Genomic DNA, 17094 nt, shown 5'->3' on the forward strand with positions numbered 1-17094 from the left:
GAGGGAATTAAAATGTGTTGACTGCCTAGGCAATAGCAAATGAATTTGTGACTCAGGGCCATGCCGGCACTTCCAAATGTGTCAGGCCACAGTCTGGTCTTTGTCTCAGGAAACCAAAAGTAATAAAGCAACAGGAAAAGATGCACGATGCATTGATGTGTGCTTGTTTTACAGGGAAAACAGCACCCATGCTACCCTCATCTAATTTATAACGTGGAGTTTTAGGAATGCCGATTATACGCCTGGGTTTGTCTTACAGCATTCAAGATAGCTTGATGCCTTTTTTAACAGCTTGTTTCATAAAGTTAAAAAAGGAATGGTGTTCCTGTGGCTTTACATTCAATAAAACAAAGACACAAAACAAAGGCAGGATAATTACATTCATCATTCAAACAGGACATGTGGTTAAGATCACTGTTGAAAATCCATTCCAAGCAGTCATTCCACAGGGAACAGCTGGAGGTTCAAGAGCAGGAAACGTGGGGAGCAGTCATGTTGCACAAAATGGCTGCAACTTTAGCAACTCTTTGTAGTCAGATAAGATTAGGGCTGCTCAGAAGGACTAAAAATAAAAATCCTATATAACTAGCCCTCGAGTTACAGATATAATCCAGCCTCTCAATTGCATTCCTAACCTAAGGATGTGTTTTGAGTGAATCATGTAAAATGAACGTGGAAACTCCCTGCTTTCGCCCACGCATTCACTAATCGAATGCGCAGGTGGTTAAGTGCACATGAGGTCTCTCAAGGTGGGAAAGGCCATGGGGGGGAGGGGGCTAGTGATGGAACAGCCACCTGCTTAAGACCACCCAAGGCCTCCCCAACCCACTGAGATATCTCATGCTCCCCACAATTGCTTGCTGTCCCCACCCTGCCACGCTGGGTCACTTATCTTGCAAAGATCTAGCAAGTTGTCTCCTCTCCAGCCTCTCTGCCACGCAAGATCACGGCCCCCAGAAACTTCCAGTCTCAGTGTGCAAAACGTTTGAACACCGACGGGAGGCTTTGGGGCTGCCTCAAAGCGTCCCATCGGCCTGCAAACACCTTGGCACCTCTTTGCAAAAAGACTTTGACAACAAGAACGGAGCCCCGGAGGGAGAGGCCAGAGGCTCCTGGGGTCTGTTCTTGCTTGCAAAGGCTTTTTTCAAAGATGACTGCAGCCTTCAAGGGACACCTTTAGGCTTCGACAAGGAAACAGCAAACGGAGTGAAGGCCTGAAGCCCTGAAGCCTTCCTCCCATTTGCAAAGCACTTTGCCGCAGATCTCGTAGTTCGAGATCAGTGGCATGAACACTCGTTCTACTGATACCGCATGCTCTTGCACTGCTTTAGGCGTCTGTTCCCAGCGAATGTACCGAAGCAATGAGGGCCATTTTTTGCTCATTTCTGAAGCAAAGAAACCACGGCACAGAGGAGAAAGCTCGCTAGATCTTCGCAAGGTGAATCTCCACAGGCCCAGTGCCTACGGAGACCTGGCGAGGGGGACGGGGACGGGGAGAGAATAGACAGGGTGAATGTTGCAGGGCCTTTGCTGTCGTTCGTAAGAGTGAATGGCTTCCACGGTGCTGCAACATCCGTAAACTCATAAGTGTGTCGTAAGCACCATGTTGTAACTTTGAACAGTCGCTAAGTGAGTTGTCATAACTCGAGGATTACCTGTACACCAAAAAGGGAATTACAAGCTCATTCCGCAAGCAATTTCTTAGGCTGCACTTCTATACTCATTTTTTACCTAAGCTACAAAACTCCAGATGACCATTAGATACTAGCAAATAATGCAGGAAACTCCCTCTGTTGCCATCTTCTGGCCATCTAGATTTCTGCAGCCCACATGTAGTTATTAATGAGTAAGATGCCCTCTGATTTTACTCAAGTACAAGTCCCAAGGCTGCAGTGCAGATGAACATTGGCATTCTATATCTTGGTATTTTCTTTCTCACCATACCAGTGTTTCTATTGTACCCAGTAAGACAGCTTTACATGGTCAGGTCCATTCATGTGATTTACAAGAAGGAGAAGACTCCAATACGAAAGGAAAAATAAATACTGTACCATATATCACTGACACTTGGTTCTGAATAAATATGTCTAGCTTCACCAAAGAAAACATAGGCACGCAACTTTTTTTAAAAGCAGGCCCAACTTTAATTACAAGCTTATTTATAGGTGAGAGCCTGTTGTTGTTTTTACTGTATTTTGGCCTTTCTCCAATGAACTTAGTGCTGTATATCTCAATGAAATCCTAGCAGGGATCAAGCTAATAGGCTTCGGCAGGGCATCTACTATCAGCCATGCAAGTCAAACCCAACTTGGAAAGCAAAGACATGAAGGCGAATGCTACTTTTATTATCAGATTAAGGTAAGAGAATCTTGCAAGTCAGAATCCTTTTATCCCCCTAAGAATTATGGAGGATCACGTCTGAGACGCTTTCCCCGATTATGTTTGTTCTCTGGACCCAGATTTCTTTTCTCTGACTGGGTCTTGGTTATCTTCTCAAGGTTAATCTTTGGGCCCATTACATACAGGCAGACCTCGACTTACAACCGCAATTCAGCTCAAAATTTCCATTGCTAAGCAAGGTCAGGTAACTTTTGCCCCATTTTATGACCTTTCTACCCCAGTTATTAAGCAAACTACTGCAGTTGTTAAGTGAATCATGCAGCCGTTAAGCAAATCCAGATTCCCCGATTGTCTTTGCTTGTCGGAAGCAGGTTGAGAAGGTCTCAAATGGGGATCAAAAGACCTTGAGAAAGTGCAACTGTCATAAATACGTGCCACTCGCCAAGCACTTGAATCCTGATCACAGGATACTACAGTGGTTGTTAAGTGTGAAAAGCGGTCATAAGCCCCCCTGTTTTTAAGGGTGATTGTAATTTTGGGCAGTCACTCAATGAATGGCTATAAGTCAAGCGCTCCTTGTTTACTCTGCACTGCCAAAGACTTTTTCAGCCCCTGAGTTCTTGGAGCGGATCTGTCTGAATTAAAGCTACTATGATTATACTGCAACCAAGAGAGTTACTGGGACAGAAGCACCAATTGTCTTACGGGAGGGTTTTGTTTCTAAATATATATTTTAATTCCTTAAGTACATAAGAACAGCCCCGCGGGATCTGGCTTCAGTTAATCTTACTTCAGCATTTTGTTTCTCACAGATTCCTTTAACTGCATCTTTCTGAACCAAAGTATGAAATATTCTGATGCATGAAAAGTATATAAAATAAAAGCCACAGGATTTTTAAAAAAAATGTAAATAGAGTTTCACATTAAATAACATTTTTTGGGGGGGAAATCTTTCCTTTCACCATTGAAAAACTCAATGCCTTTTATCCAGCTCTTTCTTTCAGTCCACTTATAAGAGGAAGGTATGTGAGATTTGAAATAATTACACTGTCATTGATTAAATGCTTTAAAATGCAGGAAGGGTACATTTTTTGCAGGCCCTTAAGTCTATCCATATGGTCTATTTCGCATATTTTCTCTAATAAGCCTGGTCATAAAGGACGAGCATCTGGCGGTGGCTTTTAGATGACAAAATCTCTGAAAGAATTTTTAATTATGATGTAGAAAGACCTTCCAGTGACTTGGGTCCTTTTTGGAAACCTGTGACAGAAGGAGTCTTATAATCTGATTGGTTGTAAAGTACAATGGAATCTGAGAGTAGTCAAAATGGTATTTTACCAAAAAAAGAGAGAATATTTTGCAATATAACACATGACTCCTCAGAATACTCTGGATGAATATACTATATAATCTTTGCTTGAGATGTTTATGTATACCTGAGCATACTTCCTTTGGGTGCCTTTTAAGCGTTTTGCTCTTCGGTACGTATGCTTTGAATTAAAAAACCAATTCAATAGGAACCTGGCACAATGGAAGACAGAACAGTAGCATTCACCCTGATCTTTGTTTCCCTGAATGCCTCTGGATCTCACATGGATCACACAAGTAACCCAATATGCCTCTCTTTCAAATTTTGTCAGGTTACACTGGTACCTATGTTGTCCTAGTACATAAGCAAGATTTTCACCTAAGCGTCACAAGAAAAGTTTTAAAAAGACTCTAAAAAGTTTGAATTAGAAAATATATTTCCACAAGACTAATTGATGGGTTGGAGCAGGGGTGTCAAACTCAAGGCGTGGAGGCCAGATGCGGCCCACGGGGTGTTTAGATCTGGCTCGCGGGCGAAACCTGGAAACAGTGGATGACCAGCCGGCAGTGCCTCTGCCAGCAAAATCAGGGCTCCTCCCGAGCTCCGTTTTTGCTGGCAGAGGTTTGCAGGAGACCATCCCAGCTGAAAATGGAGATCAAGAGGGCTGCACCCAGACCCCCGAGCTCTGTTTTCGCTGGCAGAGTGTTGCAGGAGTCCCAGCCAAAAATAGAGCTCAGGAGCTGGCAGAGAGCTTGGGCCGCCACTGGTGACATGAGTGACACCATGCTTGCCACCCTGGCTTCCTGAGGTCAAACACAACCCTGATGCGGCCCTCAATGAAATTGAGTTTGACACCCCTGGGTTGCAGTATAAAATTCAATACAAAAACCATTACATGCAGATAAAAGGAAGACCTGTATCATCCCTCTGATCAGATCCAAACACAAGGATCTGCTTTGCCAGACTGATGAAATAACAAACATTTGGGGAAGGGGCTACCTGTGGATCGGTCCCACAGTTTAAGCGGCACACAGATTTTTCAATCCTGTTTATTGCCATCTGAACTACAATGGATGCTGAAAGAGATCTGGTGCCCAAGGGATTTTGTTCCATATTTGTGAGCAAAGATTTGCGATCAATAGTTTTTCAGTTTACTTTTAAGGATTATAGGAAGTATATTACCTTCTCTAAATACAGCTTTGTCCTTTTCTCTTTGATGGTGATAGCTGTTGCCAGTGGATTTAAGAATTCATAGCATTCTTTTGTGCTTAGTATGGCAATTTTGGAAATGCAGAAGTCAAACATGGCCTTCACCCCAGAATAGCTAGAGTATGGATTATTGCAACCACTGGGGGACGGGGGAGAGAAGATTATACTTTGGAGTCCGTGGGAATAAGGAGGAGGAAAGTGACAATATGAACGTTACGTTGTAAGCTCCACACTTTTGTTTGTGCAGTGTGATATCACATGCACATAAAGACACGACATTGCCATGTTTGATCTCAGAGATAACCACTATGCTATTGCTAGCATCACTGGATTTGTTGTTATTGTTAGTTGCGAAGTTGTGTCCGACCCATTGCGACCCCATGGACAACATTCCTCCAGGCCTTCCTGTCCTCTCCCATCCTCTGGAGTCCATTTAAGATCATGCCTGCTGCTTCGGTGACTCCATCCAGCCACCTCACTCTCTGTTGTTCCTGCCTTCTTCCGTTGGGTCAATGTATTTCTAGCTGAATAGCTGGCTCAGAAGTACAATGGATTCTAGATCTTTCTTTCTTGCAAATTAATCTTGGAACAAACTTTTGTTTTTGCTGAATTGAACCCATGAAAACTTCACTGTATCTAAAATGGCTTTTAATTTACTATCGTCAAGGGGAGTTCTATCAAGAAATAAATCTCTGAATTTAATGCCTTTCTGCTACTATTAATCGCATGAATTTATCTCAGTGGTACTGTAAAAGCTGGCATAAAAGAGGACAACTGGTGGATAACTCAGTGTCAGAAATTGTCCCCATTTTTTCTAAGTAAGCAAATTATTCTATAAAATTGATTCAAAATAGATTCAGTAACTTGGCAACAGACTGGGAGGATATAATGCTCCTTCCCCAAAAGGAAAAGAAACAAGACCAGTTTCAATTGTTGGCTTAGAAATTGTTAGCGCTCACCATAGAAAAAGTTTTAAAGTGTACAGGTACATAATCCTTTAAAGTGTACAGGTACATGAATTCTGGCAATGATGCTCTTGGGATACATTATATAGTAATAAGCCAAACCTTGCCCATCCATATGTTTAAAGCCAATGTGCCCGTTTTATTTCTGGGCTAAAGGCTTTTCTATAAAGTAAGGGGAGGGCTAGGATGAAATTTGATTTCATTTCATTAAACTACATTAAATATACTTAAGATGAGTGTTCTGCTGTTGTATATTCAATAAATATCTCCCATCTGTCAGAATATAAATTTCATTTGAGAACCATTTTTAGGGTATCTGGCAGCTTCATAGAAACTGCAGAAAAGATCATGGAAAGCCATGACTGACCAGAAAGCAATTTCAAGATTTAAATTCTCTTTTCCCCGTACAAATCACTTATTTGAAATTGGGAGGGGGGGTGAATTTACGTTTTGCCTGCAAAGACACACTGAATAAAAATCTTTATATTTATATGAACATTAATTATTTTTTTAAAAAAGAAATTAAAATGCTTGAGAAAAATAGTTTTCTAGGAAACTAGCTGATAACCTGGCATTGCCCGAGTATTTATTTATAGGGGGAAAATGTCTAGACCAAATGTAATTTCTAATGTTGGATTTTCCCCATTACCAGATAAAGCCCCCTTGTGCAGTATTGTGAAGCCGTTACCATGGCAATTCCACTGCACTGTACAGTAGAAGCCATTTTATGGTAGTACAGTAGAAGCCATTTTAAGGCACAACAGGTTGTATCTTAACAGAACACACACCCGAGGGGTACTTGGGGTGTCTTATCCCTACAGTATTTTTTTCCAGAAAATAAGTCATCTGTGTACCAAGTTTGATTGAAATTGTTCGAGGCGTTCCAGAGTTATGCTGGAACATACACACACATACATACAGAGCCAGATAGATAGATGATAGACAGAGATGGATGGATGGATGGATGGATGGATGGATGGATGGATGGATGGATGGATAGATAGATAGATAGATAGATAGATAGATAGATAGATAGATAGATAGATAGATCTGCATGCTAGAAGAAATCTCATCAAAAACTTGGATGCATTCAGCCTACCATGAGGCATCTCTAAATGTGTGCTGAGGTCTTTCAGGGCAATATTTAGTTCCTCCACGTTCTGCTGAAGGACGAATGATTTCATTTGACGCAAACGTGCAATATCTGATGATGACAACATGCCAGATTCAAGACTCTTTAAAACCTCATGGATGCTTCCGGAGCTGTCGGTTGACTCTGTACACTTTGAGAGCTCTTAAGGGAAAGAAAAAGTAGCTGTTAGCAACTGGTTTACAGCATACAGATATTCCTCGACTTACAACAATTAGTTTAACGATGGTTTGAAGTTACGATGGCAATGAAAAAAAAGTGATCATTTTTCACACTTGATGACCATTGCAGAATCCTTGTGGTCAGGTGATCAAAATCTGGACACTTGCAAACTGGCATAGATTTATGACGATTGTAGTGTCCTGCTTTCAGGTGACAGGTGACCAATTTTTGCAAAGTTAATGTCGTGGTCAGACCACTGCCTACTGAGGCTCGACTTCCGGAGACCAAACCCCCACTGTAGGGAGGAGGAACCGACCAGGTGGTTCCGCCCCAGGCGACTTATGGAACCGTTAAGGTTCCAGACGGAGCTTGGGGTCATTCCTGATACTTTCGCCCACAGTCCGGTAGAGACTCTGGTTGCTGCTTGGCACTCGGCAGCATCGGAGGCCCTCGACCGGATTGCGCCACTACGGCCCCTCCGAGGCGGCGGATCCCGGAGACCTCCTTGGTTCACCGAGGAACTCCGGGAGATGAAGCGCCGGAGGAGATGCCTAGAGCACCGATGGAGGTCCGATAAGTCCGAATCGAACCGAGCAATGGTAACCACCTGCAGCAAGGAATACACCAGGGCACTTAGGGCAGCAAAAAGATCTCACATAGCCACCTTGGTTGCGTCCGCTGAGTCTCGCCCAGCCGCCCTGTTTAAGATAACCCGCTCCCTATTGAATAAAAGGGAAGCGGGGGAACCCTTGCAGGGCAGAGCTGAGGACTATGCCCAATTCTTAGCGGACAAAATTGCTCGGTTTCGGTCGGACTTGGACTCCATCCCCGCAGTTCCAGCCAAGGCACAAGAGGATCAGGTGGAACATCTCTGGGTTGAGTTTCAGGATGTTACCCCCGGGGATGTGGACAAGGCCATGAGGGCTGTAAGTGCCTCCACCTGCGTACTGGACCCGTGTCCCTCATGGCTGGTTACTAACAGCAGTGAGGTGACACGAGGCTGGATCCAGGCGGTTGTTACCGCCTCTCTTCGGGAGGGGAACTTCCCCGCCGCACTGAAAGCGGCGGTGGTGAGACCCCTCCTAAAGAAGCCATCTCTGGATCCAGCTGTTCTTAATAACTATCGCCCAGTCTCCAACCTTCCCTTCCTTGGGAAGGTTGTTGAGAAGGTGGTGGCCTTCCAGCTCCAATGGTCCTTGGAGGAAGCAAACTATCTAGACCCCTTCCAGTCAGGCTTCAGACCCGGTTACAGCACAGAAACCGCTTTGGTCGCATTGACCGATGATCTCTGGAGAGCCAGAGATGGAGGACATTCCTCCATCCTGGTCCTCCTTGACCTCTCAGCGGCTTTCGATACCATCGACCATGGTATCCTTCTGCGACGACTGCGGGAGGTGGGAGTGGGAGGCACCGTGTTGCAGTGGTTCTCCTCCTACCTCTCGGACAGGTCGCAGTCGGTGTTAGTGGGGGGGCAGAGATCGTCCCCTAGGCCCCTAACATATGGGGTGCCTCAGGGCTCGGTCTTATCCCCCCTACTATTCAACATCTACATGAAACCGCTGGGAGAGATCATCCGCAGGCACGGGATCAGATACCATCAATATGCGGACGATACCCAGTTGTATCTGTCCACCCCGTGCCAACTCAATGAAGCGGCAGACGTGATGAACCGAGGCCTTGAGGCCGTTATGGACTGGATGAGGGTAAACAAGCTTGTGCTCAACCCAGAAAAGACCGAGTGGCTGTTGTGCTTCCCTCCCAAAGATTCGATCAATACTCCATCACTCAGGCTGGGGGGTCAAATTCTATACCCCTCAGAGAGGGTTCGCAACTTGGGAGTCCTCCTGGATCCACAGCTATCGTTTGACCACCACCTGACGGCTGTGACCAGGGGGGCATTCGCCCAGGTTCGCCTGGTGCGCCAGTTGCGACCCTACCTGAATCGGGAGGCTCTCACAACAGTCACTCGGGCCCTTGTGACCTCTAGGCTGGAATACTGCAATGTGCTCTACATGGGGCTGCCCTTGAAGAGCATCCGGCGACTTCAGCTAGTACAGAACGCGGCCGCGCGAGCGATTGTGGGTGCACCTCGGTTCACCCACATAACACCTATCCTCCGCGAGCTGCGCTGGCTACCTGTCGATCTCCGGATGCGCTTCAAGGTGCTATTAGTCACCCATAAAGCCCTGCATGGTAGTGGATCTGGGTACTTGAGAGACCGCCTTCTGCCAATTACCTCCCTGCAACCAATTCGATCTCATAGATTAGGCCTCCTCCGTATTCCATCGGCCGGCTGGCAACTACAAGGAGGAGGGCCTTCTCAGTAGTAGCCCCGACCCTTTGGAACGAGCTCCCCGTGGAGATTCGTACCCTCTCCACCATCCAGGCCTTCCGCACAGCCCTTAAGAACTGGCTAGCCCGTCAGGCCTGGGGATAAGGATAGCCGCCCCTCCCGAATGATGAGTGTATGTTGCTTATTACTTTTATTATATGTGTCTTTGTCATTGTTTTGTTATTCCCCCTCCCTGATTTTATGTGAGCCGCCCTGAGTCCCCTCAGGGAAAAGGGCGGCCTACAAATGTTAATAAAATCTAAATCTAAATCTAAAAAATCTAAAGCCAGTTTCACCAAACAACCATGTTATTAAATGAACCCCTGCAGTGATTCATTTGCAAACTGTGGCAATAAAGATTGAGCCGGGGGGGGGGGGGGGAGTCAACTATCTTTCTTAGCCACAGACATTTTGGGCTCAATTGTGATGATAAATTGAAGGCTACTACCTATATGAAAAAAGCATCATATTTGCGTTTTCAGTCTATGCTTTTGGTTTTGACAGACTTATTTTTTTAAAAAAAATGATATAGAGAAACGTTTACCAAATTTGAAGTGAAAAAAAGTCTACGAGAGACTCATAGCACTGTGTTTCTGAATCTGGGCCTCTTAAATTTTCCAGGTCTCTCTTGCTCTGATGGGTGTGTATAAAACGAAAGATACACCTGAGTCCAGTCTGGGTGAACATCGGGTGAACTTATGCTTAGAAGATGCATTACACAGAGAGTATGACTTTGACCTGATAATATTGAGATGAAGAGAGCTTCATATATATATTAATTTTCAAAGACTGAGGTCCATGCATAATCAATAACTAGACCCCAAACTATGAACTCCCTCCATTTAAAAGGATTATGGGATGAGATGGGGGGCAGAAAATGGGTCTTTTTTTTTTTTTTTTTTACAAAAACAGGGGCCTTTTTGCCTTCCCCCAGCCCTGCTGAGGCCTGCCGAGGGCTCCTGGGGACTGGGGGAAGGCAAAAACACCTCCGTCTTTGGGACGAGGGGGGGGCAGGGCTTCGGGAGGCCACAAATGGCTGCATTTGGTGTATAAAACACACCAACTTTTCCATTCTTTTTTTTGAGGGGGGGGAAGGCACCTTATACTCCAAAAAATATAGTATGCCAATGATCCCTTGGTGCCACAGCCTCAAAAGAGCAACACACATTTGAGAAACAACTCATCCTAGAATAGTACTACTATTCCCTAATCTGTTCTTTAAAATAAAATCATTATTAAAATAACATCAGGCATACATAGAAAGAGGCTGAAGGGGGGGGGAGAGAGAAGTCATCCAACTGTTTATGAGACGCTATGGAAGGAAAATGAATAAAAAGCATTAAGATGATAGTTATGCTAATATTTTTAGTAGTGCAAATATACTATTCCCAGTGACAATGTAAATCAAAGCAGAAGAAAAACTGTCTTTCACAAACATAGCTAATTATCATATTCTTGTCATAGATAAATAGATAGATAGATAGATAGATAGATAGATAGATAGATAGATAGATAGATAGATAGACAGACAGACAGACAGACCCCATATTTTTCAAACATGAAGATAAACTTTTTTTACTGTATGTCCTTCCACATCCCACCCCTTTCTTTCTGCCCCATTATCATCTCTGGTGGTAAAGCTTGAAGTTTATATTCCAACAAGGGTTTGCAGATGTGTTTGAAATTCAATCTGAACAAAATAAAGGAATCTGTATTCAGTACAGCTACTTCCTAAATCTGAGAAATGCAGGCTCATTTTCTTTGAAATCTCTGCCTGTGGGTGTAGGATGCCTGTTCATGCATAATTTACTGGACCTTTGTGCCACTGCACCTTCTGGAAAGTATAGCATGAAATCATACTATATACCACTGCCCTCCCCCCACCAACTGGTACTTCAGGAATTAAACAGAGACACAGAAAACAGGTTCTGTAGCTTACGTGAGAAACGGAAGTTTCAATGCATGCGCTTAGAAATGCATCTCATTAGAATAAGCGATGATTATTCATATATTCAAGTAGATCTAAACAAAATAGTTTCCTCCATCTACTATTGTATCGTGGAAATAGGTATCAGACAGAAAACAAGAACAAGCAGGAAGCTTGAATCAATAGAAGTAGTCCTTGACTTACAAGACAAATGAGCCCGAAATTTCTGTTGCTAAGTCAAACATTTGTTAAGTGAGTTTGCCCCATTTTACAACTTTGCTCGCCATCGTTGTTTAAACGAATCGTTGCATTCGTTAAGTTGGTAACCCTGTTAAGTGAATCTGGATTCCCCGCTGACTTTGCTTGTCAGAAGGTCCCAAAAGCAGATCACACTGCAACCGTCATGAGTCAGTGGCCAAGCATCTGGACTTCGATGACATGACCATGGGGACGCTGCAACAGTCGTCAATGTGAAAAACGGTCATAAGTCAACTTTTTTCAGGGACGTAACTTTGAACAGTCACAAAATGAGCTGTTGTAAGTCAAGGACTACCTGCAAGCAAGCAAACAATGATGTTGGGAGGTTCTATCGCTCTGTGCTGGTTGCTTCCCAGGTGACTCATCTCCTTTTTCTCTTCTATTACATTGGGCATGTTTTTAGCTGATACGCTGCCCAGAATCATTAGAGGTTGGGTGATCTTATACATTTGATAAATCAATGGAAGACCTTATGACTGAGGGCAGTGGAAAAGTCAGTTCCTGAGTGTAGGAACTAGGGCTGATCATATCTTCAAACGGGGTGGGGGGAGGGGGGTTAGCTTCAAAATAGTTCTGAGCAAAGATCCTCTCCAAGCAGTTTCCTGAAGCAACGCAGCTCCTTTCTTTCTCAGAGGAAAGCACCGTGGAAGGAGGCTGAAGGGGGAAAATCTTCTCCTGCAATCCTGGCTGACGTGGTTCCAGGTTGGGTGCAGTTGTGGGATTCAGCTGGTTCGGGCCGATTCGAGCGAACCAGTTTGCCCGGGTCTGACACAGTTGTTAAATTGGTGGCTGGCTCTGCCTCTTCCAGGAGCCCCCATGCGCCCCCTGCTTTGGCTCCCAGGTAAGGGAGGCCTACTAGGGTTGTGGTGCCTCCCTGTGGCTGGTTTTTGCTCCCAGGGGATGCGGGGGGCCAAGTGCCCACCCAGCCGGTCTTTAGGGCAGAGAACCGGTTGTTATTTGAATCCCACCACTGGCTGGGTGGCTTTGCCAAACAGGGCAGAAATTAAGACTGGTATGAGGCATCCGGGAGTCTTCAGTTGGCACTTGAGAAAGAAGACTGACAGGACTCTCCTCCCTCAAGGGGACTTGAACCGATGGGGTTTGTTTTGTTGAGGCCTTCTCTTCAGAGGAGACTACAGGTAGTCCTTACAACCGTTCCTTTAGGGACTGTTCGAAGTTACAACGGCACTAAAAACAAGGGACTTATGACTACTTTTCACACTTATGACCGTTGCAGCATCCTCATGGTCATGTGATCAAGATTCAGATGCTTGGCCACTGGCTCGTATTTATGACGGCTGCAGTGTCCCAGGGTCATGTGATCCCTTTTTACGACCTTCTGACGAGCAAAGTCAATGCGGGAAGCCAGATTCACTTAACAGCTGCGGCTAGAAAGTAAACGGGGCCAAGCTCACTCAACAAATGTCTCACTGAATAACAGAAATGTGGGGTTCAGTTGTGGTCATAAGTCAAGGACTACCTGTAACCTGTTGCCTTAACTTGCAAGATGAATCTAAAACAGTTTGCATCGGTCCAACAGGAGTTATGTGTGTGTGTGTGTGTGTGTGTGTATATATATATATATATGTATGTATGTATGTATGTATGTATGTATGTATGTATGTATGTATGTTCTTTCTTTCTCAAATTGAGAGCACAAAGCAATCATCGGTCTTCCTCCCTCCCTGTATCTGACAGTGGAAAAATAATTTGTTTCCCCTCCTTCAAGTCACTGTCATGCGCGATGAAATATACCTACTGTCAGAAAAATAGATTTCCTGCGTGGCTTGCAAAAAATCCAGTATGTCATCTCCTTTATCTGCAACTTCAGACTCTCCTCCTCCCTTTTCTTCGGGCATATACGTGAAATCGGTGGCAACGGGTTTTCCGAGCAAGCCAGCGGCTCTCATTTTGTCTTTCCGCCGCTTCTTTTTCATTTTCCTCTTTTGGTTTTGAGTCAAGTTGGGACTGTCCCTCTGTTGCGGCTGCAAGTTGTCTCCCATTGAGTTTTCACGCCCTCCACGTTTTGCTGGATGTCCATGTCCACCAGCAGGAGTTTGACAAACGTCCTTCCGTTTTTTCCTCCGCCGCTTTCTCGGAAGTTGTTCTTCATCATTCTCCTCTGTGCATTGAAAGAAAAAGAAAATGGACTGTAAATACAATACAGCAGTGTTTCTCAACCTTGGCAACTTGAAGATGTCCGGACTTCAACTCCCAGAATTCCCCAGCCAGTGAATAATAGAAGCCAATTATCCATTAATATCTTCTGCACTGTAGCTTAAATCCACCAGATCTAAATTTGCACTAAAACACAGGACAAGTTATGGAGAACTTTCTCTGGCAGCACACAACAAAATAGGCACTAAGCAAGTGTCCCCATGAAGAAGATCTAAAGCTGTAGCACCTCCGCTAAGGGTTATTCATCCCTCTAGACCAATGTTTCTCAACCGTGGCAACTTGAAGATGTCCGGACTTCGGTTCCACCACAAAACCGTGGTGGAATAAAGCACGCTCGACGAAAGCGCGTACGTGACGTCATCACAGCGCGACGAAAACATCGCGCTGTGAGCGGTAAATTTAAAATTAAAGCGAAAACCTTACCCTAACCCCCCCAAACCTAACCCTAAACCTAACCCTAAACCTAACCCTAAACCTAACGCTAAACCTAACGCTAACCCTGAACCTAACCCTAACCCTAACCCTAACGCTTAACGTAACCCTAAACCTAACCCTTAACCTAACCCTAACCCTTACCTTTATGTGAATCGGCTTGCTTTAATTTTATTTTAATTTTAATTTAATTTATTTTTAATTTTTTTTGTCGCGCTGCTGATGACGTCACGTACGCGCTTTCGTCAGGTGCGCTTTATTCGACCGCGGTTTTGACAGGTCACGCCGGACTTCAACTCCCAGAATTCCCCAGCCAGCGAACATCTTCAAGTTGCCAAGGTTGAGAAACACTGCAATAGATGGTAGGAAGCAATTTGACTATCTGGATAAAAACATCCCTTTTCTCTAAGATGGCGATGCTTCATAATCTCAGATGGGAGGGGGGGGGGAGAGAAAGTTCATTTTGATTACAAAATTTGATTACGGGTAGTCCTCAATTTACAAAGGTTCATTTAGTGACTGTTCAAAGTTACAACGGCACTGGAAAAAAGTGAGTTATGGTTGTTTTTCACACTCAGGACTGTTGCAGCATTCCCGCTGTGACATGATAAAAATTTCACACGCTTGGTAACCGACTCATATTTATGACGGTTGCTGTCTCCTGGGATTATGGGATTACCTTTTGTGACCTTCTGACAGGCAAAGTCAACGGAGAGGCCAGATTCACTTAACAACAGTGGCAAGAAAGGTCATACAATAGGGCAAAATTCACCTAACCAAAAGTTTCACTTAGCAACAGAAATTTGGGGCTCAATATATAATTTACCATAATATATTCCTCATGAATGAAGAGCATGAATTCTCTCTCTCTCACACACACACACAAAGACAAAATTGGTATTGCAGTATAAGGAGTCTTCAGTTTTGAGGAGCGGGGGCTGGTCAACACAAAGGAGAGAATGAAGTGAGATGAGCACAAATGCCGGGTGTTGTTGTGGCCCACCAGCGGCCAGGATAGTTGGGGAGGAACAGGGGCCAGTCCTGGAGTCCGGGGAAGGCTCTGACGAGGGCTCTGCGTTGGAGGCAGAGGGGGGGGGCAGAGTCGTCTGACAGTTATCAGCTGCCTTCAGAGTCATTCATCAGTGGGGCAGAGGAACAGCTAGAGTTGCCAGATGAAGGGACAAGGGTCGATTTGGCAGTAAGGCCACAGGTGGACGGTGAATGGCCCCGCCCATAGGGAATAAAAGAGGAGAGAAAGGGGAGTGGAGTTTGCAGGAGACACTTAGTTCATTCCTGCATTCTTGCCAAGTATTGCTGCGTCAGAAAGATATCGGCCTGGCCACTCTCCAAGCCTGATAAAGGTCGGTAATTTGCTGGAGAGGAATTCACTGTAAATTAAATAAAAGGGGTTTAGCAGGACGAGGACTCGGCTTCGTGCTGCTGGGAAGCCTCGGTCACAACAGGAATTTCCTATTTGGTTTGGATAAGAATGAAGGCCTCTTATATACATATAACATTCACTGAGTGAATAAAACAGACATAAAATAGGTCATAGAAATTTAGCACATGTAAAAATACGTAAATATTTAACACTTAATAATAAATATTTAAAACTAAGCGTCATTTAGTTTTAATCCTATTAAATTATTAGAATTAAAACTAAATGACATTCACTCATGACTGGGCCACGATGACAGTTTTTCCTCTTGTTGAAGGACATTGTAGCATGTGTGAGATGGATTATCCTTCTCCCCACGTACTCTCTACACAGAGTGTCTTCTACAGGCAAACCTCATAGGAAGACACAACTTTACGAAATTGGAAGGAACGATTGCAGTAACACCAATTTTATTTATGCTCCCCTCAATTAAGCAAATTACAGCTTAGAAGAATATATGCAAGAAGCTTCAAGGTCATCTTAAATAATTTCCAATTAAATAGTGTGTAACATGGGAGACCCTTCCCTCAGATGATTGTTTATAAGGTGGCTAGCTGTTTTGTCAAATAAAAATATGTAAGGAATTATACTTATATCCCATGTTCTCTGACCCGCCCATATCTCTGCAGATAAGACTCTGTTTTCAGCTAATGCCAACAAGAATGACAATACTATTTAAAATACTCATCTAATTCTACTGCTGAGTTGATTATTAATATTGTATTGTTTTTATCAGCTGGCACTGGCTTTCTCTCAACTTTATTATATATTATCTTTGCTAGTGTACCATGTTTCACATTTTAATTCACCTCTGCAGCGCTCAGAAGATGCCCTTCACTGAGATCTCTACAAGCAGAATTAATATGAACATACACCTGAGAAGCCAGTGATGAAAAAAAATGAGAAAAATCTATGTTTTTGGTTCCTAAATGCTTTATTTTTGTTAGTTTGGCTTCTGGCACCCAATATTCATCTGGTGCCTCAGCTATAATTCATGCCCAGCCTTTCCACTAATAAATTTGCTCTAAAGATGAGAACTGCAATTTCATTCTTGTAACCTCTCCATTTTCAGGCTTTGTTATCTCTGAAACGCTTCCTCTCTCTTTTCATAATATCAGCTCCAGAGTCGCAAGTTCTTTAACTGACAGATGAGTAACTCACTGCAGAGCAGTTCTGATCCCTTCAAAGGAGGAGGAATAAAAACCCATTTGCAATTCAACGCTGCAGCATTAAAGAGACTTTAAATAATTTGCACCACAAACCTACACTGAACAGCGTGTTACCTGTATGACAATTGAAACAAACATCTCCCGGGAGAATACAGACAGATGAGAGGAAGAACCAGTGACAAATTCATTCCAGCTCTGTATGAAATGGTACAGATGTTAAGGTAT

General features: G+C 44.0%; 1 protein-coding gene across 1 annotated transcript in view; it reads right to left on the minus strand.

The window, feature by feature from the left end:
- ERICH1 (glutamate rich 1) overlaps positions 1 to 17094 on the minus strand; it is a 77340-nt gene that overhangs the window by 6212 nt on the left and 54034 nt on the right. The window contains exons 4-5 of the mRNA XM_032216385.1: positions 13412 to 13774; positions 6923 to 7117 (exon numbers count right to left, since the gene is read on the minus strand). Of these exons, the coding sequence (XP_032072276.1) occupies positions 6923 to 7117; positions 13412 to 13774 (558 nt within the window). The remainder of the gene's footprint in view (positions 1 to 6922; positions 7118 to 13411; positions 13775 to 17094) is intronic.

Source organism: Thamnophis elegans, chromosome 4 (assembly GCF_009769535.1).
Source record: "Thamnophis elegans isolate rThaEle1 chromosome 4, rThaEle1.pri, whole genome shotgun sequence".
NCBI classification, from domain to species: domain Eukaryota; kingdom Metazoa; phylum Chordata; class Lepidosauria; order Squamata; family Colubridae; genus Thamnophis; species Thamnophis elegans.